Raw genomic sequence first — 25895 nt, 5'->3', positions numbered from 1 at the left:
ATTTTTATCTATCAAGTACAACATCTGACTTTTGGTGTTGTTTGTTTTACAGTCACGAACAACAATAGCCTGAACATAAACACCAACACTAACCATAAAAAAACAACAGGGACAACCCATTCTGAACACACAACCTGCAAAAGTTCACCCACTTCTTTTACAGGTTCACCCAGAAGAACTTGCGGCGCACACTCTCTAGCATTCAAGTACAACATGTAATTTCAAGACTTCACAGTGAAATGTAACATTAACCCACATACAGTAACTTACTGCGTCTGTAAAATGTCATCATGCAATGAAACCAAAATACCACTTTAATGTTCACAACTATCAATGTAAAACTTAATTTTATATTTAACCTTCACTTTTTAGAGCAACTACAAGTGGATTTTTGAGTTAACGAGTTGCAATTGAATGCATCTTAAATCTTCACGTGGTCATAATAAATAAATAAAGCCTTCAAGGCCTTCCCGCAGGCTCAGAGCTCCATGTTTTGGACACACCACTCTATATCATCATTCTGATTAACTTATGTTGCGGTCAAGTTTTAAACAAATTCATCCAGGGGACAACTTTTTCTAATGAAATTGAAGTCAAAACCAATGAGAGCTCCTTCTGTTTCTGCTTGGACAAAAATGTAAATTAATCTGATTGGATAACTATTAGGGCTGAGTACCGAACCGAGGTTCTTTTATGGCACCGACCGAACTGCACCGGTCGGTGTATGTATTGAAACGTCACTCTTCTTTCGGTGTCAAGTTTTGGTATTGGCAGTAAGATGTCACGTGGTTTCAGCACGCAGGCTGGTAAAACACCAGACATATGACAAACAGACTACGTGTTTACACCCAGAGCTGTATAGAGCTGCCGCACCTATTCTATGTACAATGTATGTTGTGCTGGTGACACCCACAGACGGGTTCACGTGTGCAGCGTGTGTTGTCGAACGGCTCCGACAACACACGCGCAGAAAGTTGCTCCGTGTTTCTCTGCAAGAAGAGAGACTGACACCAGCTTCCTCCCCCCTCCTCCTCTCAGCGTGAGTCAATCTCTGTGTGTGTGAAACGGACTGAATCAACATTCCACAGCCGGACTCGTCTTCATCAAAGAACTCCCGAGGACGGCTCTGTGTCTGTTTCAGCTGGTGAGTTTACGTTTGTTAACCTGACTGACCTGACTGAAAAATGCTGGATTTTATACTTGGATTATTGAGCATGGACTTTGTTACGTTTGTTAATATTATTGCAGCTTAACACGTACATCGCGGTGAAATAACGCTAACTATAACATATTAGTGTGTAAATTTATTTTATCTACGTGGCTAGCTAAACTCAGAAGCTAACTAAAGATCGACAGCAACAGATGAAGCTTAGCTTGTAAAACTGCTCATCCATCCAGTCAGCTGCTTAAACAGTTCATCTTCATGTTAATGTTCTCCTCACAGGAGGTTCTGACCCTGATGTGAGGACAGACAGAAAAGTGAGGTGGGGGCCACAGGACAGTCACAGACTTTGTTGTTAAAAGTTTGCTGTCTTTTCTACAGTGGAGCTACACGGTGGAGGTAAGTTCAGCTGTAAAAGATTTTGTTGACCAGCTAAACTTTTCTCTCTCAGCCTAGATGTTTTTTGATCAATAATAACACATCCATGTTATTGTTGATGTTTTGTTCTCATGTCAATTAAGGAGATGATCAGAGCCCTAAACCCCAGAGAACCACAGAGAAGATTCAGGCAGAGACACAGAGGTGCAGATGTCTGCATCAGCCCCAACCTCATTGAATCCAGTGACCTGCTGGTGGAATGTGAGGGACAATATGTCAAACTGGCAACCAAGTTTCTGTGTGTGCAACAAGCATCATCTACAGCCTCAGAGTGAACATGTTCTACTGCTGGAGACACAATCAGCCAGGAGCATCTTGTTTGTGTCCACAGAAAACAGACATGTTGATGTTTCTGAAGAAAAACTGTTCAGTGAAAAGGTCCTCAGTGTGTAGCAGTGAGCATTAGACACTGACGTGTCACTGGTTTGTAACTGGTCTTTTGACCTGGAAATTATGTATTTTAATGAAAGAAAACTGCTTGGACTAGAAATACCAAAGTTAAAAAATAAAACTCACAATTTGTACTGTAATGTGTAACGTAATTTTATTCTTGTTAGAATTAATAGTAATTACAAAATTGGTACCGAAAAAAGAACCGTAATATAAAACATATATAATATCATCTCTTTGATTCCTGATTAACATGCTTTTCTATGTAGTTTGACTATTTGTGCTCACTTTGTTTGCATTAAAGCCTTAGATTATTATTATTATTATATGGTTTAGAGTCTTTAATTAATAAAGATATACGTCGATCACTTTGTGTGTGTGTGTGTGTGGGGGGGGGGGGGGTTACAATGTAAAACCAAAGGAAAGGGGAGTGGTGGCATACAGGTTAGAGGAGGCTAGTCTGTGATTGAAAGGTCATCTATTTGACTCCCCGGATTGACAATGTCAAAACGTCTTCCCTCATTTTCCCCATGCTGGACCCTTGAGCAAGGCCCTTAACCTCCAACATCTGCTCCCCCAGGCGCCCTAGCATTGTTGACAAGTCCGCTTATTATACGTGAATTTGGGCTTGTTTTTTTCTGAAGTGCTTGTAAATCTTGTGATTCGTGGGTTGCGGTTATTTGGGCTCGACTTTCTTTCCGAGTGAAACTAGTTGATTATCTCCCAGCTCCGCACAATAAAGCAAAAGACGAGTGGTAGTAGGTAATAGGGGTTGAACGAGTATATAATTTTTAAACTCGACATTAACATAATAAAACCCGAGTAGAACGAGTATTTGATGACGTCATAGATCTCAAGATACACAAATAAATAAATAAAACCGCAAAAAAAGGTAATTATTTACAACAACAAAAAGACCAACAAAACATTGGGAGCGTATATTATGCTCCTACCATTTATCATACTGCAAATAAGTCACAGGAAAAACTAAACTATTAGTTATTATTATTAAACTGCAAACGTGAAGAAATGCAGCACGTCAAAAACGAAACTTAAACCGAAACTGGTTCTGGTTCGGTGGATTGGACCTGGTGTTACACCATACTCTGTGACCTGCAACAGTGCAACACCGCCCCCTACGGTCATACGTGGTCACATAATATGACGTCACTACGGATACCAGACTTTACATTTTTAACATAGATAGATGTCCTAGCAATCGATGTGTAGATTACTCGAGTACTCTGTTAATGCCCTAGTAGGTAGTTTGTCCCTTCCACGCCCCCGTTTCCGGTTTAAAGCCCCCAGTATACTGCCGTGTACGTACGTGTGAACGGACGTACGTGTGTATTGTACGCAGGGGGTTGAGACTTCGTACTCCAGCGTCCACCCTGAGCAGCTGCAGAGAAGCTTCACAGAAAAGGGGCGTTTACCTTCGGGACAAATTGAGGTCGCCTATTGGTCATTTGCTGACACGCCTACTGGATTGATTGACAGGTCGGGGAGAGAAAAAAACGTGCGCTGCTACAGTGGTTTTGTGTTTATATGTTGTTAATAAAAAGATCTAAAAAAAAAAAAAAAACAGGGAGCGCTGGCTCTACAGCCCACACATCAGAGCAGCACACCAGGAAATCTCCAGACCCTCCCGCAGCCACGCTGGACCTGAGTTTAATTTGCTCGTGACAAATTCCTTCATTTCTCACCATTTCAGTCATGGCATCAACAGAGGAGGAAGAGATCACTGCCTCTTGGCAAAAAAACAAAAGAAAAGGCAGGATCAGGGGTGAAGAAGGGGATTTTAATACATTGGTGTCGCATACAAAACAGTCCGTCACTGGGCAGTTTATTGGTTTATTGTGCGACACTGCGTACGTAAAAATTGAGCTTTGCATGGACATGCCCTGGGGGGTACTCTGCGTATAGACATACGCGGCAGTATACTGGGGGCTTATGGCTCTTGTCCAAGTTGGTTAGGTGACAGGCCACACCCCCCAAACACTCATACTGTGGCTGACCACCAAGGAGCTCTATTCACATGCACATCTCAGGATTTTGTTTTTATAAATATGTAGAAAAAATTACATATGCACAACGTATTTTTTTATCAGAGCTTAAAAGTGTTTTATTCAAAGTGTTTAGCATAATTTTGCTGTTGTTTATGTGTAATCCCATAATAAATGTATGTTTATACGGTTTAAAAACAGCCTCTGTCGTACACAATGTGGTGGGTTGCCAGTTGGGCTTGTTTTCATAGAGCTGGTTGCTCGTTTGTATCGCGAGAGCTGGCAACACAGCGTCCTAGACAGCAGCTCTCTGCTCCACACAGAGGGCTGTGGTAGCTCGGTGGTCGCGTCAGGAAGGACATCTGACATAAAACAATTATTGCCAAGTCTTTGTGCGAGTTGGTTTGATGTGGCAACCCCTGAAGAAAGGAGTAGCCTAAAGGAAAACATGAGCATTTTCACCCATCCAGACAACCTTGGCGTCTGTCTCTTTATTTCATCAAGTTTTATCCTCTGCTGCACTTTTACTGCAGTGTTTTTGTCTCGTTCCTGCTTTAAAGCCTTAAAGGTGCAGTTTACCTGAGCTGAGAGGAGGGACGTCGTCTGTGGTGGAAAAGTCCAGCGTGGCTCCTGCGATGTCCACCATCTCGTCATCATCGTCGTCGCTGGGGTGCTGGAGGCCGTCGAAGCTGCCGCTGCAGTAACCCGGGTTGTCCATGGCTCCAGCAGCTGCCTCAACAAAACAAAGACACATTTAACTTCCATCGTCTGCGGGACCGAAGCGCACCTCGGCTCCATTACCTCCATCGCTGCCCGACGCATATTTTCGATGCGAGCTCGTCCAAAACTTTAACATTTTGCCTCTACGTCAGGACAGCGTCTCTCTGTCTTCAGTAATGTCCATGGAGACAAATTAGGGGACGGCCGCGAGGAAGAAGACACCTCTCGCCCAGTTAATAATTGTATGCAGCGATGACAGGACGTGTCTTTAGTTAAAAGGGAAGTTTTAGTCACCACTTCCGCTCGGTTTTTTTTTTCACTTTTATTCCTAGCTCGTTTCCGCGGTTTTTACTAGTCCGACACAAAAGCTGCTTATCACCGGAGCTTAACGCGCACGAGCTGTCAAAGAAAACGTTAACAACGCGTCCCAGATGCTAACTTCGATAAACGTTTCCTGCGTCAACAGCTGCTATGGTTGAGGTTTACCTGGAGAGAAGAAGACGACAATAATAATGAAAGCTTGGTTGGGTTTTACCTTCGTAGTGGAAAGCGGCCGTGCAGCGGAGTGGAAAAGTCTTGTGACTCGGATTTGCCCCGCCGTCTTCAGCTGGGGCTGCTTATGTCAACAGCAAACTTGAACGCTCCGATCAAATCCTGCGTCATTCTCCACACTAATAAAAATCATAATTAAATCAGAGTAAATGCATAAAACAATACCCTCAGCCTCTATGAAATACAAAAAAAAATACATACATTTTCACCAGACTTGCCTCTTTTTTTTTTTTCCATTAAAAAAAGCGGATGCTAAGCTAGCGTTAAGCTAGCTGTACGTAGTTACAACTTCCGGTTTTTTCGCGGTCCTACAAATTTTCACCCCCGTGTCCTCACAGTTTGACACATCTTTTACGATTATATAGAGCTTTTAGAGTCAAATGCGTCGTATTATTTTATGTTACTGTCAAAATTTTCTTTGCACCTACTCGTGTTCTTTATGGTTATCAAGACACGCAAATGCCAAGTCGTATTTTGAAGCGAGAACACGCTTGACTTCCGGTTTAACGTTCTCGATCGAGGAGTATTGATTAAACTGAATCTGGACTCCAGGATGACTAGTCGAGTGAAGATTTATTTATTTATTTTTATTACATTATTTTAAGTGGGACTGTGGCGCAGTATTTATGTTTGTAGTTGGTCTGTGGTAGTTGCTGATTCAGTATCCACAATATTTTCCATACTTTTTTCTTCTTCAATAACTACTGCATACTTTGTGCTATTTTACCAATAGCATCATCAGTGCTGTGAATTTTTGTAACTTTTATACTAAACTGTTTACCTTAATTAAAAAATATTACCTCTTTAAAAACCTTCAGTATACTTGCTTTGTTTGTCTAATTTTACAGCTTTAGCAGCCTATTAGTACTGTTAGCGAGCGCTTTGATTATTTTATCTTTTAGTTAAAGTTTCTTTACTTTTACATTTTAGCTAACTTTTTTTGCTGTGTTTAGCAAATGTTTTTTTTTTTTTTTTTTTACATTTAACAATCATTTTGATACTTTTGCCTTTTTTTTTTTTTTTTTTTAGCTTTTTTTAACTTTGATCAGCTTCTTCAGCAGTCATTTTCTCTGCATTCTCACATGGACTACAGTCTCTCCACTTAATTTTAGTTCCATTCACTTATTGGTAATGTATCAATGGTTTTAGTGGTGAGGTGACCTTGAACCATCCTCAGTTCTTCTTTCGGCTGTTCCCTCTTCAGGGCTCACCACAGCAAGTCATCTGTCCTCTCTAACTGCATCCATATACATCCTTCTACCAGTATACCCACTGTCCCTCCTCTGGACATGTCCAAACCATCTCAGTCTGGTCTCTCTAACTTTGTCTCCCAGTTGTTCAACCTGTGCTGTACCTCTGATGATCTCATTCCTAATCTGATCCATCCTTGTCACTCCTAAGGAGAACTTCAACATCTTCATTTCTGCCAGTTCTGTCTCCTGTCTTTTTGTCCATGTCTCTGTCTCCAAGCTATGGTCTCACCACTGTCTTGTAAACTTTTCCTTTGACCTTTGCTGACACTCTTGTCACAATCACTCCTGAAACTTTTCTCCACCCACTCCATCCTGCCTGGACTCTCTTTTTCACTCAGACCACAGTCAGAATCCAAATGTAAACAGAGATATAAGTTTATTACAAAAATGTAATTAATTTAAGTACTGTTCGAAACATTTAATAAATAATACGTCTCTATAGACAAAGTGAGTTTTGTATTGGGTCTTTTTTTAACATCTAAACTCACTTTTAGTTCAGATAAAGTGTGCTGTGTTCAGCATGTACAGTAGGATATCATGTTAAAATAGTTGTGTCTCAGGAGCAGCTGTGTCCTATAACAAAATGAAGACATGTCCACTTCATAACTGGAGTATTTTACAGCAGATACACAGCGACATCTAGTGGTCACATCGTTCATTTCCTCTTTTCCACTTCTTTTATCTGAACTTGTTCGTCTAAAATCTTTAGCAGTTCCAGAACTGATGATGGTAAAAGCTTTCTGCCTTATGTAAAACATTTCATATCACTACAGTAATTTTGAAAGAATGTTAAAATATTATTAAGAGCAACTCTATATTGTGATGTGGCGATAACTACCTTCTGGTCCTTGTTTTAATTAATCACAAGAAATAAAAATAAATGCCGACAAAACCAAAGGGATGTTTTTTTTCAAATAGGAAGTCAGTCCCAGCAGTTCTTCCTCTGATTTTATCCTCAAATGGTGTCCCCATTGAGTTTGTTGATTCCTATAAATATTTGGGTATCTTGGTCGACTCACATCTCTCTTTTAAGCTCCATGTGGAAAACTTGGTAAAGAAACTGAAAGTTAAACTGGGTTTCTTTTTCAGAAACAGATCCTGTCTAACTCTGAATGCTAGAAAACTCCTTGTATCTGTGACTTTCCTTCCCTCAATTGATTACGGTGACATTATTTACATGAACGCTCCTACAAGAACCCTGCAGATGTTGGATGCTGTCTATCATGGTGCACTAAGATTCATAACTGGCTGTGATTATCGTACCCACCACTGCACCCTGTATTCACTGGTTAACTGGACATCATTAACTTCACACAGACTCTCTCACTGGTACATTTTCATCTTTAAATCACTTCTTGGTCTGCTGCCTTCATACATCTCCTCCTACATGTCTCTGCGTGAGTGCAGCTACAGCGTGCGCTCTCAGGACATTATTACCTGCAGTGTTCCCTCAATGAGGACTGAACTAGGCAAGAGGGCCTTCTCCTACTCCACTCCTGTTTCCTGGAACATCTTACAAAAAGATTTGAAGCTCTCGACCTTTGACCTCTCTAAGTGGCTTTAAGAATCTGTTGGACTCCTGGCAGGGTCCAATGCAGACATGTTCCTGTTTTTAGTTTTCTACATTCGCCTTAGAATCTAGCTGTTTTTTTTTTTTGTTACCTTTTTCTTTTAGCCATCCTATTTGTTATAAAAATAAAAAAACTGTAGTATGACTTTTTATAACTGTTTACTGTTGTCGCTGTTGTCCATTGTTGTCATCTTTCTTTGTTGAAATCAGGTCTCTCTTGTAAATGAGTCCTCGAGGCTCAATGGGATTTACCTGTAGAAATAAAGGTTGAATGAAAAAAAATATATATTGATGAATGTAATGTGTTTGAAGTGTATTTTATTATATCCAAGGAAAGTTTGAAGCATCAACTCCACCAAAAGTGAACCACTCTTTCACACTCACACATGGATGGACAAAAAAAAGTTGGAGCCCGGGGCACTAACGTGCCCCCCCCCCCAAACCCAAACAAACAAAGCAACCTGTTGTTGTTGTTTTTTGTGTGTGTGTTTGTCTTTTGGTCTCCAGTGTGGTTGTGTTGTTCTTTTGGACATTTATGGATTTTTTGTTTTTTGTAATTAGAATCTTTTCTCTGTTTTGATATTATGTTTTTTACTAGTTTTGTAATTAATTTTTTTTTTTTTAGCATATTGTTTTTTTTAAGTGATTGGAGTTTATGATCTTCTTGCAATATGACTCAGTGTGTTGGTGAGGGTCTTAATCTTGTGCATTTTAGAAAATAAATTTGGTTTAGCATTTTATATTTCATATGAAAAAAGTATGTTTGTGCTTTACCTTGTTTATATTTTTGTTTATATCTGGGGTCCCTTTTACATTTTCTGTTGAGTCTCTGCGGTTATTTTGGTTTTCGTTTTGGGCATTTTGTCTTTTTGTTGCAATATTGTGCCTTTTTAATTTTCTATTAATTTTAAATTACACTTGTCTCTGCAGTTGTTTTGAGAATATTTAACCGAGTATCATTATCGTAACAATGAAAATTTATCCCATGTTGTTTAATAACATTACCTAATGGAAGCATGTACAAGGTAAAGAGTATTGGTCCAAGCACTGAACCTTGAGGAACTCCATGATTAATTTTGGTGTATGATAGATTCATTATTTACATTTACAAATTGGAATCAATCAGATAGATATGATTTAAACCAATTTAGAGCCTTTCTTGTAATTCCAACATCATATTCAAATCTCTGTAATAGAATATTATGATCAACCGTATCAAATGCAGCACCGAGGTGTAACAGGACCAGTGTAGACACCTGTCCATTGTCAGAGGCCATGAGAATAACTTTCACCAGTGCAGATTCAGTTTTGTGGTGAGCTCTAAACCGGGACTGAAATTCTTCAAACAGATTTCTTTGCAGAAAATCACGTAACTGACCTGCGACTGTTTTCTCTATTATTATTTTCTCTATATTTACAGTCGTTCTGAATTTTGTGGCCATTATTTCTTCTTAGTTGCTTTGTGTCTAAGGTTTTGTCTAAACTTGGAGCTGAGTCGTCACTTTGTGCCTTTTAATGGTGTTATTTTTGTGTATGCCATGATGAAACTTGTCTTTGATTAAACACAAAACCCCACAAAACAAGTGTGAGATGTACTTTCTACACGAGTCTGTGTGCTCGCCAAACAACCTGACTGGTTCGTTTCACTTCCTGTTCAAATGAAAGGCAGGTTCAGTTCAGAAAGTAACAGGTCCGGCATTATCCACTTATTTAATCTTGACGTCTAGCTTTTCAGCTGCTTGGCCTCTGCTCCTCCATGTTTTCACATCCCGTGCTTTCAGGAAGCCCAAACCCAGCAGAACCATCAGTGTTCAGGCGAGACATTTCTCCAACATGTCTCCCGAGTACTGCTTCCAGCAGAGCTGCTGAATGACTCTCTGCACTCAACTTGTCATCTGTCAACCTCCATTTGCTCTCGGCCATGTTTACTCAACCATCACCCCCCCATGTTTATACAGCAGCCTCCCCGTGGAGGGTCTGCATGTCAGCGCCGGACCCTGAAGAGACCCGCGAGAGCATAAATCACAACAGGAGCCACTAAGCTTGTTTAAAATACTATTATTATTATTACTTATGGTACTTCTTCTTCACATAAGTGATTTTGCATGAACATTTTTTTTAATAAAATAAAATTACACACAAACAGAGTATACTTTCTTGCTGGTCCAAAAGACAACTTGTGTTCTTTTAATTTCCCATCAGAATGGCTGTTATGGCACAAGAATACATTTAATATACAGAATAAAACAACAAACAGGTTTAAGTGAACATCTTGCGTTGTTTGGCAGTAAAAACAGCAAAGAAAACTGTAAATAAAAGTAAACGTGGCTTCGAATAAATTCACTTTAATGTTAAACCGGTGAAACATGAACATCACAACAGTGATCCAAGAGAGGCTGTTTTCACTTGATGAGCTGCAGGTGTGTTCAGTTCTTATTGACTTTAAAGGGTTAACAGAGAGGTGGCATTATGGAGAACTGACTAAAATCATCAGCTCCTACTCGTTGGTTAAAGCAGGTTTCAGTGAAGTTAAAAAACAACAAAGCCAGAGATCACGGTCCGTCAAAGTTTTTAGCAATTTAATTGGAAAAATGTGTTTTCAGCTTTTGTAGTCGATATCCTGATGATGAATGAACCACTTTTTTTTTTTTTATGTTTCTGTCTATATAGCTCAATCACAAACTTGTTTGGTGGGTGGCAATAGCAAAACAAACAAAATTTTTAAAATACCTTGACCCAAAAAATGCAGGACGTGACACACTGCAAAAAAACTGAATGGAGAGGATACGTAAAAAAAAACCCCACGACTGACCATGTGAAGACTAAGTGGCTAAAACACACAAGTGACCAATAAGAATCATTTAAGACTTTATACTTGCCAAACTTTCAAGACATATATATATATATATATATATATATATATATTTGTGTATATAAAGTGAATGTCCCAGAACTTGATTTAGAGCTTAATAGTTGTTAAAATGTGACACTAGATACTCTTTTGAAACTCGTTAGCAGACTGGAAATGGGCAGGAAGCATAACTAGTAATAAGGCAAGCTAGCTGGGAGCTCATCCTTGTTTGTTGTTTTACACTAAATTTCAATTAAAAATCTTTTTTTTCCCCCCATAAGTGTGATTATTCTTTTAGAATAACAGGCAGACAATGCAGGCTAATTGTTTCGCTCACTTCCAGTTTCTGTTTTTCAACAAACAACGAAGACAAAACACAATAAAACTAATAAAATAAATTTGGAATATTCATTTTTTTTGTGTGTTTTTGGTTTCTTGTGTTTTGTCTCAACTTATTTTTGCCCATTAAATCATTGTACTTTCAAAAACATGTTTCACAATGTATTGTAGCTTTGTGCAACTGTTCTCAATTGTATTTATGCAAAAATGAACTTTTTAAAAATGTTCTCGTTTTTAGCATCTAGAAGCCACCAGAGTGCGATGTCCACCATCTTACCCGAGCCTCCATATTAACATAAAAGTGTGTCTTTTCCAGTAAAAAAAGGAGAAAAATAAAATAAAATAAAACAAGTCAGCTGAAGAAACAGTTAAGATACAACAAATGGCAAATTGTCATGTAGAAAATTTCCCTTGATCTTTCAACACTAACTCTTCTCTGAATTCCTTCAACATCAACATATACAGTAAAAACCGGACTGTTCTGCTTCAGATCACCTTTTCCATCCTTTATAGCTAATCCTAGTCGTTTCAAAGAACTAAACCATTATATACAAACTTTGTACACAATAAACACAAGTGTCTTCTGTACATACACATCAATATGTGGCAGGAAGTCAGTGGAGTGTCAAACTCAACACAAGTAAAACCACAAACGTTACAGTAATGAATACAAATAGAGTGTACGTGGAGCAGAATGCATTAATAGTGTGATTAAAACGAGCACCAAAACAAACAAAAAAAACCTCCGTAGTTCATTGAACTGAGAGAGTTAAACGTACAAGTGACGAGTCTTTGGCAACAAGTGAGATAAGAACAAGAGTGGTACAGTACATGTTTCAGGCACGAGGGAATGTCTTAAAAGGGCAAAACAAGGTTTATTCTTGTTCCATTTGTTTGGGAGAAATACTCTTAATGCTGTAACGCCTCTTTCACCTTCTGTTAGTGTTGAGCTCTGATATTATGATTCCATCATTTTTTGTCTTCCTAAATTCTCTCAGTGCTCCTTACAGAAGTATTGTGGGGTTGCTACATCTGAAGGAGCTGGAATACAAGATGAGTTTGATCTGTGGTGGTACAGTACATGGATACATTCATCCACAGACAGACTCTTTAGTGTTTTTACCTTCGTGCTGGGCTAAGCTAATGACTTGTTGCTTTAGAGTCATCAGACAACTGTAGCGATCGAGCTCCGCCATTTTAAAAAAATGCTGCAAATTAACTCTTTTAAGAGCTAACTTTGTTTTCTGAATTCTTGTTTGGTTTTGGAGTGCTGCTTCTTCTTCATGTCTTGTTTTGATTGTTGAGTTAATAATGTCCGTATCCCATCGACATTCCCATGCCCAGTCCCAGTCCCAGTCCCAGACTCTCCCTCAGCCCCCTCAGCTGCTCCTCCCCCAGCCGGATCTTGTCCTCTAGCTGCCTCTGCTCCACCAGCAAGGCCGCCTTCATCTTCACAAAGTGGCTGCAGAAGAAAACAAAATATAAACTAGAGAAACTGCATTTCCTGCAAAACTGCAGTGTGTGAATGATTAATGCTGAATAACTTGCTTAAAAATAGCTGAAATTAGCTTTAAAACATGCTGATATGTAGCCGAAAATGTAAAAAGCATAAATCAGCAGGAGAAAGCAGAAACATAAAAGTTGAAATGAGTGCAAAAAATATGGACTTAGCTGAAAGAGCTAATATTAGCATGAAAACAGCTAAATAGTAGCTGAAATAACTGAAATTAACAGAAATAAGCTGTAAGGAGCATAACAAGTTGGAATTAGCAGACATAATTTAATTAGGCTGAAAGTAGCAGAAATTAAAATGAAAAACTTGAAATAATCTGAAAACAGCTGAAATTAGCTATAATATGCTAAAAAGCTAGCTGAAAACGTAGAACAAGCTTAAATTAGCGTACGCAAGCAGAAAGAATGAATGTTTGCCCAATTAAGCTGAAAGAAGCGGAAATGAGCACAAAAGTGGAAATTATCTGAAAAAAGCTGAAATTAGAAAAAAAAACCAGCTGAAAAGTAGCTAAAAAAGCTTAAATTACAAGAAGGAAGTGGAGAGAGTACATTTTTGCTGGATTAGGCTGAAAAAAGTTGAAATGAGCGCAAAAAATGGAGTTAGCTGAAAAAGCTAGAATTAGCATAAAACAGCTAAATAGTAGCTGAAATAACTGAAACTAGCAAAAATAAGCTGAAAAGAGCATAACAAGTTGAAATTAGCAGAAATAATTTAGTTAGGCTGAAAGTAGCAAAAATTACCATGAAAAACTTTAATTTATCTGAAAACAGCTGAAATTAGCTAAAATATGCTAAGAAGTGAGTTGAAAAAGTAGAACAAACTTAAATTAGCATACGAAAGCAGAAAGAATGAATGTTTGCCCAGTTAGGATGAAAGAAGCAAAAATGAGTACAAAAGTGGAAATTATCTGAAAAAAGCTGAAATTAGCATAAAACAGCTGAAAAGTAGCTAAAAAAGCAGAAAGAAGCTTACCGGTAAATTACAAGAAGGAAGTGGAGAGAGCACAGTTTTGCTGAATTAGGCTGAAAAAAGTTGAAATTAGTGCAACAAAAGTGGAATTATTTGAAGGCTGAAAAAGCTAAAATTAGCATAAAACAGCTAAACAGGTGAAATAGCAGAAAAAGCTGAAACTTACATAAATAAACTAAAAATAAAAAAATTAAAAAAAAGAATAGCAAGCAGAAATTAGCAGAAAGAAGTTAGTAAAAAGATCCTGAAATGAGCACAAAACAGCTGAAAAAACAGCTGAAAGTAGCTGAAAAAAGTTTAAATTTAAATTTGCAGAAGGAAGATGAAATAAGCACCAGAACAAAATGTGAAAGGAGCAGTAAAAGGTTGGAAACAGACCTAAAGATTTGAAGGATGGAAAATGAGCTCAATACATTTTCTGAGACAAAAACAAAAAAAGTGGCAGAAAAGGCTAAATATTTCAAAAAGCTGAAGTTGCATCAATACCAAAAGTCATAGAACCCTTCTGAGAGTTCAACGTTTTGATTTATGATTTGTTGAAATAGCACAAAAACTGTGGAACGAGAAAGATGCTGAAAATTATACAGAAGAAAAACTGATCACAATAGTGTGAATGCTTCATCACAGCTTGTAAATGGAACAGTGCTCAGGTGTGTTGGGAATAAACCACCACTGTGGTGGGCACCTGTAGTCTCGGTGCTGTTCTGGGGTGAGGCAGCGGGCCAGAACTCGGCTGACAGCCTGCTCTCTGCGGTCCACGTGGTCCTTCAGGTCCTGAGCCTCAGACAGCTGTCTCATGAGCTGACGCTTCTTCTCCAGCAGTGGGAGCTAGAGGACAGAGACACACAGAGCCCTGATTATTGTGGAGCCCAGTGCCCACGAGTGAAAGGTGGAGGGTGACATGCATTCATTCATGAACTTTAAGGCCTTTAATTGTTAAAGTGTTGTAAAGAGTCTCCTCTCCTTTGGTCTGTGGGATTTTTCTGCTTTTAAAACCACACTGAGGAGAGCTCAACTTCAAAACATCAAATCCCCTGCTGATCCTCCTCCTCACCCTCTCGTGCTCCTCCGTCTCAGAGTCTAGTGTATCCAGTGTCGTCTCCACCCTCAGCAGCCTCCCAGACAGGGACAGCATCAGGCTGACCACCTTGTCCAGATCGCCGATGAACATGCGGTACTTCTCCACCTCGTTGGGCTTACACACCGACACCACCATGCTCTCCACCTGAGGAGGTTTAAAGGTTGAAGTCTTTTCATGGTGGTGAGGGGGGGGTGTGTTAATGGTATGGGACACACTGCTATGAGTAAACACACGCATGCACAGGTTATTTAAATGTTCGTGTCCACCTCGTTTCCCAGCTGTGCGTTGGCTCTGACGTCCTCCTGCAGTCCTCTCTGAGCCTCCCTCAGGACTCCCAGCTTCTTCCGGAGACTCTCCATCAGCTGCTTCTGCACGACGACGCAACAACCGTTGAAACAACTCGCAGCGAAACGCGTCTGCTAACTCTGCACCGTCACATTGTTGGTACCTTGTAGGCCAGCTCGTCGTCCTCGTCCTGCTCCCGGCTCTGCGGGACGTCCTTCATCTGCGACAGAAGCTGAGCCTTGGCTGCTGATGTTTGGTAATAAGATGAACAGCTGGAGCTCGCAGTGGAGAGTCTGAAGAGGGAAACGTCAGGAGGACGCTTTACAAACACAAAGACCGAGGTGTAAAACAGACACGAGGCATACGTGCTGGAATTTTAAACTAAGACCTTTTGTAGAGAAATGACAAAGATCTGTGACCTGCGTGGATCGGGCTGAGTAAATAAAGGTAAATAAGAACACGACGTGGGCTCAGTGGGCCTGAATCAGAGCAGGTAGGACTCTGTACCTGTCCAGGCTGTCGGTGTTGTGCTCCACAGGCTGGAAGGCTCCTCTCCAGCTCTCCGTGCCCGACTCCCCCTCACTGCTCGGGGGGAACATCTCCTCCAGGCTCAGCCTCTCTCTGCAGCTCTCCTCCGACTCCAGCTCCTCCAGAGAGCTGCTCTCTGCTGGAATTTCTCCGGACAGCGACACCTCTGGATCCGACACCAGGTCGATGTCCGTTTCCAGAACCGTGACGGGCTGAGCGAAGCACGGGAGCTCACTGGTGAGGGGCACGTCCTCTGCTGGGAGCTCCTCCTCCTGGAAATCATCGATATCCGTTTCTAAGGGCAGCTCCAGGTCCACCTCCAGGCTGTGAGCCGGGCTTGGGCTCAGGGTCGGTTCTGATTCTGCCCCTGGCTCGAGGAGGTTCTGCTGCTCCTCCTCCTGGAGATCTCTGTCCATACAAACCTGCTGCTGGAAGTCCATCTGACTGAAGTAAGACTCAGCAGGACAACTTCTACTGACACTCCCATCTTCTACAGCACTAGATGGTGTTGTGTTGCTATGAACTCTGGGAGATGGAGTTCTCTCCCACTCGGCACCTGGCCTTACGCTGGGCTGCGGTTTGTGAGGTTTCATCGTTACCCGGTCCTGATCTGGACTATGGTTCATGTCCATCACATGTGAACTGCAGAGACATCATACATCAGATAATTATTTTTGCAGAAAATGCAGCATAAATGTCGAAGAAGCTGAAAATGAGTCGTTAAAGCTAAAAATGCAAAACAGTAGCCAAATGCTAAAAGAAGCAGACCACTAACTAAATGTAGCTAACTAAAAGCTAAAAGTAATAGCAGCTAAAATCCTAAAATAACAGCAGCCAGACTAAAAGAATAAACAGGCTAGCTAGTAGCGAGACGTAGCAAAAGGTCAGTTAAACGCTAAAGTTGCAAAAAGCTAAAGAGCTAAAATAGCAGAACAGTAGCTAAGAAGTTAAAGACAGACAAAATTAGAGCAGAAGCAGATTTCACAGAGAACTGTGTTTTTGGATGAATTAGAGATCTTAATGTGTTTTGACAGGTTAATATAAATACAGCAACATATTTTTGAAATATATGAAAGTTACAAACACCGAGGGCCACAGCACTCAACTCAGAATAAGGTTTAAGACAAAAATCTCCTAAACTTACAAAGTTCTTTTAAACTCAGAAGAGCTGAAACATGAAGACATTTCACCAGAAGAAATGCTGATTTCACACTGAAAGTTGGTTTACATAAAGACAACATTTAACATTGCATTTTATTGTCACTGAAAAGTAGCTCATGAAACTATAAACGTTACTAGAACAGCCTTCTTCCACCTGCGTAATATCACTAAAATTAGAAACATCTCGTCTAAAAATGATGCAGAAAAACTGGTTCATGTCACGTCTAGACTGGACTATTGCGATGGTTTATTATCTGGGTGTCCATATACTTCTTTAAAAAGTCTTCAGTTAATACAAAAAGCTGCTGCCAGAGTCTTAACTGGAGTTAGTGGGAGAGATCATATTTCTCCAGTTTTAGTTTCTCTCCACTGGCTCCCTGTCAAATCCAGAATATAAATCAAAATCTTACTTCTAACCTACAAAGCTCTCAACAACCTAGCTCCATCTTATATTACAGATCTTATTGTTCCATATTTTCTAACAGAGCACTTCGCTCTCTGGCTGCAGGTTTACTTGTGGCTCCTAGAGTTTCCAAAAGCAGAACGGGAGGAAGATCTTTCAGTTATCAGGCTCCTCTCTTGTGGAACCAACTTCCAGTTTTTGTCTGTGAGGCTGACAGACACATCGTCCAAGATTTTCCTTTTGGATAAATCCTATAGTTAGTCAGCTTGGCTTCCTGACATGTATCTTATCCTATGCTGCTATAACAGACTACTGGAGAACTGAGTACACAATTTCGTTCCACCTCATGTACTACATGTGATGTGAATGACAATAAAGAACCTTGAACAAACTGACCTCATTTCATCAAATGAACAGTTTGTATTTGTAATGATCCTTTCTGAACATGGGAGTTCTGTTTTTTCCTCCTAGAGAAAACCTGATGGACTTGGACCTGTCACTGTGCATCTGTTCCTCTTTCCTGTCCCTTCAAATCAATATTCAGCCGGTCGAAGCAGCTTGTCCTGAGCCTGGTTCCGCTGGAGGTTTCTTCCTCATGAGGGGAGTTTTTCCTTTCCACTGTCGCCTTCGTGCTTGCTCAAAATGAGAGTTCTGCGATGGAGTTGACTCAAAGCAGTCTGCTCCTCAGATAAATAACATTATTAACTTACTTTTTTATATAAATAAATGTTTCTGTTCAGTGCCCTGAGATGACTTCTGTTGTGACTTGGTGCTTTATAAATAAACTGAACTGGATTGAATAAATGTGAGATGAACAGGTATGTATTTTAGAAAAGCGTTGAGCTGCTGAAAGATAACTTTTCTCCTATGTTTTTAAACACTGAAACTTCAGTAAATTTACCGTTTGGACCGTCAGTAATTTAATTATCTCTAAGCTTGTGTAAAACTGAAAGACAAATTGATCAACCTCTCTCTACCTTTCTCTCTCTCCTCCTCCACAGAAACCTCGGGTAGCTTCTGTACCTCGGCACAAGCCAAAAGAGAAATCTAAGGCGCAGACTTTAAAACAGCTCATTATATTTCCATCCTGGATCCAACTCCCTCCCTTTGTGAGTATTTATTATTCTAAATGTGTTTTTTTTTTCAGTGGTTGTTTGGGACATATGGAGATATAAAGTCTGGCTGCTCTGGTAAGCTCGTCATCACACTGATTTTTCTCCCTCACATTTTTTCCTCCGTGTTGTTGTTTGCTGCTGCAGTGAGGATTAAATTAGTCCACATTGAGAGGATTTATACTACACTAACAAGAAGAAAATAAAATATTTCAAGTTCGTTTTAAAGTGGTACTTTAGATATTTTAAAGTGCGGTTTTGTGAAACGATTATAAACAATATCTTACCTGTTGCAGATGGTTTCTTTAAACCACCACAGTTGCAGAAATAAAGTTTAATTTTGAACTAACAGCTAACTCAAACGTTTTGTTAAGAACAATCCCAAGATCAGTCAAAAAACGATCTACAACAGGTAAGATAATGCTTGTTTATAACCTTTCCTACAGAAAGATAAATGCATAATTTGTTGATTCACAGGCTTCAAAGGATCTGAACTGTCACTTTAAGTAAAATGTTTTAACTACTGGTAATTCTATTTTCCCAAAGAAAACCTCTATCTCTGCCTGCACCAGCCAATCATATCAATTACTTTGATCCACAGCTAAATAAACTCTTTGGTTTTAAGATACCATATTTTTTGGCCTATAAGTCAGTTTTTTGCATAATTTGCATGCCCTACAAATTATACGCTGAAGCGACTTATTTATGGATTTTTTCCCATATTTATAAACCAATTTTTGGCTGAGACATGACCGTTTTCATTCACGCTGAATGAAAATATTGCACACTAATATTTTCAGCCGCTAGATGGCGCTTGAGTAGTATGGCATGCCGTTGTATCATGTAATGGGTAAAAGCGGCTATTAATGACACAATTAGCTTGCCATACACGGCCACCGTCATCTGCCTGGAGCAACTGAATCAACTTCATTTCGCTGCGCCGCCCCAGAAAAATGAAGTTGATTTGACCATCAAAGTGCATTTTTCAACTGAGACACACCTTTACTATAAAGTGGAGCAAAAAAAATAAATAATTGTTTTTAAGTGGTTATCTTGTTACTTTTTGAAAAAAGTGACAGTCGCCCTCTGTGCATTCATGTTTCCGCAAATCGGTTTTTGAAAATGCAGCTGATTTGACCGTCAAAGTGCATTTATTAAGGAAAAGTTAGACTGAGACACACATTTACTATAATTTTGGGCAAACAAATAATTGTTTTTAAGTGTTAATCTTGTTAAATTCTTAAGTCCTCCCATGCACGCTCCTGCGGTCGCCATTTGGCAGCCCATAGATTTTTGGCACAACACCGGCCCACATTTCCGGGTTGTCAGCGGTGACATGTAACAAACGCAACGCGTCAGAGGTTACGCATAATAGATGCGGCATATACGGCGAAGCAACGTATTTATGGATTTTTTTCCCCCACTTTATTAGACATATTTGGACTGATGCGACTTATAGGGTGGTGTGATGTGTACGGCAGAAAATACGGTAGTTTTTATTTTTCACAATTTTTTTAAATTTTATTTTCAAATTTCAGACAACTCATCCTTCACTTTCACTGATCTAATAGCACATATTCTAACAGTAATGCTGAGCTCACCCGTGAGCATAACGTCCACTTTGTAATCCTTTCAAAATAAAATTGAATGGAACAGACGCTGGGGCACTCAGTGTAGTTTTTTTTTTGTAGGTGGGCAGTAGGTGTTGAGTCCAAAAAAGGACACTGAATGGAAAAGCACTGTCAGAAAACAACTTAGCGGTTGTGGCTGTTGCAATAATTCAAATTTTCTTGTTTTAACTACCGTATTTTCCAGACTATAAGTCGCTTCGGAGTACAGGTCGCAGGACTGGCAAAACTATGAAAAAAAAATTGTGACTTAAAGTTTAGAAAATATGGTAGACGTCAATAATAATGTCATTACTCATCGCTGGTATGTAAATGTAAATACATTGCAACATTCATGCAGCATTTCTGCAACTGATCTGTAAGTCAGTCTCAATTTAGTCACAAAGAATTTTCATTTATTTTTTCCAAAAAGCCTTTAGAGACTCTTGTTATTTGAACAACTTTAGTCAAAAAGGATCATTTTTCTGGTACTCCTTGATAAATGCTTGGACATAATTCCGTTCACCAAATATTTAAATGAATTTGAAATTAAAAGATTAAAAAAAAGCTGCCGTTTTTTTTATTTTTATATCAAAACGTTTAGTTGGTCTGATGTAAATGTGAGACTCTTCAGCTCACCTGCTTGTGGTGGTTTCAGCTTGAGGTGGAGGGTCCAGTTTCTCTGGATGGGGCGGAGCCACAGGTCTGAACATCTTCGTGGAGAACATGGGACTGGGCGGAGCCACGGTGAAAGGGTGCTGCTGAAACTGAGCTGGATTCTGATTGGATGGGGCATGTTCATACATGCGCTCCTGGGTTTGAGTTTGGCTGCAGCTGCACCGAGGGCAGATCTCTGTGACTTCCTGCCTCTCTGGGGGCAAACTGTAGGACCTCTGTCGAGTTGTCTCCGGTGGAGGGACGTAGGAGGAGGAACGAGCTGAATACTGCCCCTCTGAGATGTTGAAGGAGTCTGGGATGTAGAGAGGAGCGACAGCAGAAGAGGAAGAGGAAGAAAGCAGGGCGTGGTGAGATGCACGTCGGCGGTGGAATTGCTCCCACTTGGGGGGCGGCGGCCTGGGTGGAGCTTTCTTCCTGCTTTGCCTGGCAGGACTCGTTGAGTCTCCTGCCTCCTCCACCTCGCTCAGCATCTGGCTGGTTGCAGAGAACAGAGACGGAGACCAGCGGTGGCTGCTTTCAAAGCGGAGGTCGTTTTCAGACATGGCTCGTCCTCGAAGAAAGAGAGGAGCCGGCGGAGGAGCAAAGGCGTAACCGTTTCGATCGCCACTGCTGCTGTCAGTCCGTCTGGAGTCCCACTGAGCCTGATGGAGGTGATGCTGCTGCTGACCGAAGCTCTGAGGGGGCCTGGACTCCCGCCTGCAACTTGGGTAGTCTCTAACATGAAATAAATAAATAACAACAAAACACTTCATTATTCCACAGACAACATTCAGTGAGCCTTTTAAACATATTTAAAGACCTCCAGGTAAAAAAAAAAAGGTTTATAATCTTAAACCAGTCATAACTGTTAAAATATTTTACATTTAGCTACAATTTCCCAGAATTTGCAGGAATAACAAGATATATGTTGATGTCCCGAGGCAGAACAGAGTGATGGATCCAGGTGAGCAGAGGGTGCAGTTGAGGCGTAATAGTGGAGCTAGGGGGTGGCCAATGGTGGCCTTGGCCACCACAGATTAATCTTCGGCCACCCCAATCATTTGAGGAAACTATTCTTTTAGGCAATATAAAAATAGAATGTACAGTTTCCTCAAATGATGGGGGTGGTCGGTTTACATAAACATATATGGTGGCAGCCATCTTGTATTTTAATGCGGCAACCCAATTATTCAACAGGGGCATTTTTTATGCTTAAATGCAGCAACACACTAAAATGGTAGTTAGTACCACATTTGGTTTTTCAAGTTTTCTAGCTCACAAGATGGCAGCTCAGCCAGCCAAACAGACAGAAGGTATTTTCAATTCCTCACTTCGCTTCACGATGGGGGACAATTAAGCCTGACTCAAACCAGTGGATGGATTTTAATAAAATGTTCAGTAAGTAATCCCTGGAGTGCACCATATTCAAGATGGCTGCCTTAACTAATCAATATTGCCCAACACAAAATGACTATGGACAATGAAACTCTTAAAAGTAATCAATGGATGTGGTGGCCATTCAAGATCGCCACCGCAGCTAACTGACATTAGCAAACGCTGCCCAGTTTTACAGACAGTTAGCTGACATTTGATGTGGTAGTAGTTGAGAGTACTTCTCAACACGTACTTCAAACTGTAACAAGTTGCAGGTCCAGGCCAAAGTGGATTGCTGCCAATTTAAAACTCCTCCAATCTGATGAATTTCAATGCCAACAAACACGAACTGCTAAAGTCTTTCTGAGGTTGGAGCTGTTTGAAGATGGCAGCAACCCTCTTCGGTTTGGTTCTGCTGAGAAAAGCTGTTAGCCTGTCAATTTATCCAGAAATAATCACTACTGTATTTCTCCAAACTGAGGTAGTTTAAAGAGCCATCTACACCAGTTAAGATATTAAATGTGTGAATGCTTATAAAGCTTTCACATTATTGAGATCCATTTTTCTTATGTATATTTTTTGGCATACCGTAAGTAGTCCCTCGTTTATCGCGGGGGATCCGTACCCTGAAGACCCGCGATAAGTGAAAAACCACCAAGTAGGATTAGTAGTACAAGTAGTAAGTAGTAGTTTATTTTATTATTTTTATAGATCTACAGTATATTCCATCCATCCGTCCATTATCTTTTATCCGCTTCTTCCATTTTGGGTCATGGGGGTCGCCGGTGCCCATGTTCAGCAATCACTGTGCGAGGGGCGGGGTACACCCTGGACAGATTGCAAGTCCATCACAGGGCCACACAGAGACAAACGAGACAAACAACCATTCACTCTCTCACTCACCTAGGGACAATTTAGAGTTACCAATCAGCCTAACATGCATGTTTTTGGTCTGTGGGAGGAAACCAGAGTACCAGGAGAAAATCCACGCAAGCACGGAGAGAACATGCAAACTCCACCCAGAAAGGCCACAGAATGTCATGATTTCAGCTCCCTGCCTCCTCTGCTCTTTGCCTCCTGCAAGCGTTCTTGGCCACGCCCACTTCTCCACTCTGCACACTCAACAGCTGATGAGCTGTTTAACAGCAGCAGGAAGTTTATCCTGCAGCAGTGTGGGCTGCACAAAGCTGCAAGAGGAAGCTTTTTCTGCAGCTCTGGGCTGCGTAAATGTGCAGCTGGTGCTAAAAACTTTTAAATAATTTATTTTAAATAAAAATTTCATGTTGATCGTGCAGTTCATCCATCAATCAGCCAGTTGTGTTCCACGTCCAATCTTATTTTGAAAAACCACGACAGAGTGAATCTGCGATAAACGAACTGCGAAGTAGCAAGGGGACTACTGTACGACTCACTCTGCAACTTTTATGCCATTTCAACAAATCATATATTCAAACAGTCAGCTCGTTCAGGATATTCCTGCTGTGACTTGGTATTTGTACAACTTTTACTTTCAGAAATATTTAGCTTTTTCTGCCGCATTTCTCTATGAAAATGAATGGACTCTTAGTGCTGTTTAAAACTTTTTACTGATCCTTTCACTTTTTGTACTGGTTCAGCTTTTTTCAGCTTCTTAGTGCTCATTTCAGCGACCTTCAGCTCCTTTTAACTTCTTTTTAGTTCAGTGATTTATTTATTTTTTGCCATTTCTCTGCTCCTTTCAGCTTTCTTTTTGCTAATTTCAGCTTCTTCCTGCTAAGCTTGGCTTTTGTTTGCTTTTTCTGCTACTTTTTAGGTATGTTTCTAATTTAGTCTTTGTTTTCCTGCCATTTATTCAGCAAATTTCTGCCTTTTGTGATTCTTTCTAATAATTTAACTTTTCATGCTGCTTTCAGCTTCTTTCTTCTAATTTCCGCCCTTTTTTTTGGCCTTTTCAGCAATTTCTTTCCAAATCCCAGCCTTTTTTGCTCATTTCAGCTTTTACAGCTTTTTTAAATTATTTTTTTATTTTTTGCTAATTTGAGCTTTTTGAGCTACTACTTTCTGCTTTTATTTTGGTGCTTTTTGCAAATGTCAGCTGTTCAAATTCAACGTGCATTAACAGTTTGGCCTTCAAACCAATCTGGTTTCAGCTTCTTCAGCAACGTTCAGCCACACTCATTCAGCATGCACTCTGCATTTTCACAGGAAATATCAGTTTTCTAATTGATACTAACTTTTCTGTAAAACCCCTTTTCAAAACATCTGAACTTTAGAGCTAAACATTCATCTAAAAAAACAACTGAACAGGTTAAAAGTTAAGGTAAATGCACATTTTTACTGGGACTTTTGGAGGTTTAATGTAGTTGGATTACAGTAAATGTTTCCTTTTTGCCTTCCATGTTCATCAAATTGTGTTCCTCAGGTCAAATACGCGCAGAGACCCCTTCACAAGTCATGCATGTCCTCCAACATGCCCACACAGGTCCAACTACACGTCATTATGGTCACATTTTGAACACGGATGATTGCTCCACTCAACTGGAGCTCATTAGAGTCAGATCACAGCCAGGCGTGACTGAGTGGGGTTTCCTCCGGTGCACAATGAGCCAACCCCACCTAAAGCCTCAGGAGACTCTCACTGAAGTGGAGAAAGTACGAGTGGGTCTGCTCCGTTATAAAAGCCCCTGATAAGATATAAATAAAAGTTATTGCCAAAGGAGGCAGTTTACCTTTCTGTCAAACTGTACTTCCTGTTCAGCTTGGTGGTTTCCTGTTGCCGGGCGTGACACGCCTGTGAAGAGATTTGAGATGGGTTAATAAGTGTAAAGGAATGAGGGAAGGCTTCAGTCAGCTGCGAAGTGCAGCTCAGCACACGTTCCTGCTGAAGGGAAATGGCCGCTGCTCCACCCTGTAATGTTCTTTCAGCTACATTAAGAACGTTTGGTGTTGGATGCTAATATGAGGAGCTTTGGTGAGCCACAGCTCAGATGAAGAAACAATTGTGTCTTATTTAATCTTTAGAGTTTATTGTGTTTTTTAAAGAGAGTTTTCTGTTTGGTGCTTTTTTTATTTCTAAGTTTTGCCCTGACAGACTAAGTTAGCAGTGCGTGTGCATTTTCTCTAGTACTTTCAGGTCTTTTAGGTCATTGTCTTCAGCAGTTTGACTTGTCCTAATGGATCAAGTTTAGATTAGTTTATCAGATAAATTTTGGAAGGTTATGAATGTCAAATCCAGAATTGAATTCAAAATTTTACTTCTAACCTACAAAGACCTCAACAACCTAGTTCCATCTTAAAGCCGAGATTTTTTTTTGTTCCAGATTTTCCTAACAGAGTACTTTGCTCTAAGGCTGCAGGTTTACTTGTGGTCCCTAGAGTTTCCAAGAGCAGAATGGGAGGAAGATCTTTCAGTTATCAGGCTCCTCTCTTATGGAACCAACTTCCAGTTTCTGTCCGTGAGGCTGACACATTGTCCAGTTTTAAGACTGGGATTAAGACTTTTATTTTTGATAAATCCTATAGTTAGGGTGGGCTTGTTATGATGCTTAGACTACTAGAGGACAAATTAATCTAATTTCGTTAAATGATTTGCTAAAATTGAAAAGTTCATTTGATACTATCTCAATCTTAAAGTGATTCTTGACCTGCCATTGTGTATCTGTTCCTCCTTCCTGTTCCTCTCAAACCCAGCTGGTCGAAGCAGATGGCAGCTTGTCCTGAGTCTGGTTCTGCAAAAGGTTTCTTCAGGAAGTTTTTCCTTTCCACTGTTGCCTTCATGCGTTGCTCAAGATGAGAGTTCTGTGATGGAGCAGTCTGCTCCTTAGATAAATAATGTTATTATTTTTATATATGAATGTTTCTGTTCAGTGCCCTGAGACGACTTCTGTTGTGACTTGGTGCTAAATAAATAAATTGAATTGAATGAATTGTCTATTTTTTTAAACAAGC

The 25895-nt window shown here is 40.1% G+C and overlaps 2 protein-coding genes across 2 annotated transcripts in view; both read right to left on the bottom strand.

The window, feature by feature from the left end:
• LOC119408646 (H(+)/Cl(-) exchange transporter 5) overlaps positions 1 to 4876 on the bottom strand; it is a gene marked incomplete at its 3' end in the record, with an annotated part of 53854 nt that extends 48978 nt beyond the window's left edge. Inside the window, 2 exon segments of the mRNA XM_037675492.1 lie at positions 4573 to 4722; positions 4795 to 4876. Of these exon segments, the coding sequence (XP_037531420.1) occupies positions 4573 to 4722; positions 4795 to 4849 (205 nt within the window).
• Positions 4877 to 12076: 7200 nt separating this feature from the next.
• shroom4 (shroom family member 4) overlaps positions 12077 to 25895 on the bottom strand; it is a 190683-nt gene continuing 176864 nt past the window's right edge. The window contains 9 exon segments of the mRNA XM_037675473.1: positions 12077 to 12740; positions 14446 to 14588; positions 14815 to 14985; positions 15108 to 15209; positions 15290 to 15419; positions 15634 to 16296; positions 20577 to 21277; positions 23001 to 23022; positions 24677 to 24738. Coding sequence (XP_037531401.1) covers positions 12584 to 12740; positions 14446 to 14588; positions 14815 to 14985; positions 15108 to 15209; positions 15290 to 15419; positions 15634 to 16296; positions 20577 to 21277; positions 23001 to 23022; positions 24677 to 24738 — 2151 coding nt within the window. The 3' untranslated portion in view covers positions 12077 to 12583.

The sequence above is a fragment of the Nematolebias whitei genome, chromosome 1 (genome assembly GCF_014905685.2).
Source record: "Nematolebias whitei isolate Nwh7 chromosome 1, NemWhi1, whole genome shotgun sequence".
Lineage (NCBI taxonomy): Eukaryota > Metazoa > Chordata > Actinopteri > Cyprinodontiformes > Rivulidae > Nematolebias > Nematolebias whitei.
Note: the sequence above shows the minus strand (reverse complement) of the source record. Positions and strands in the feature narration are given on the sequence as shown.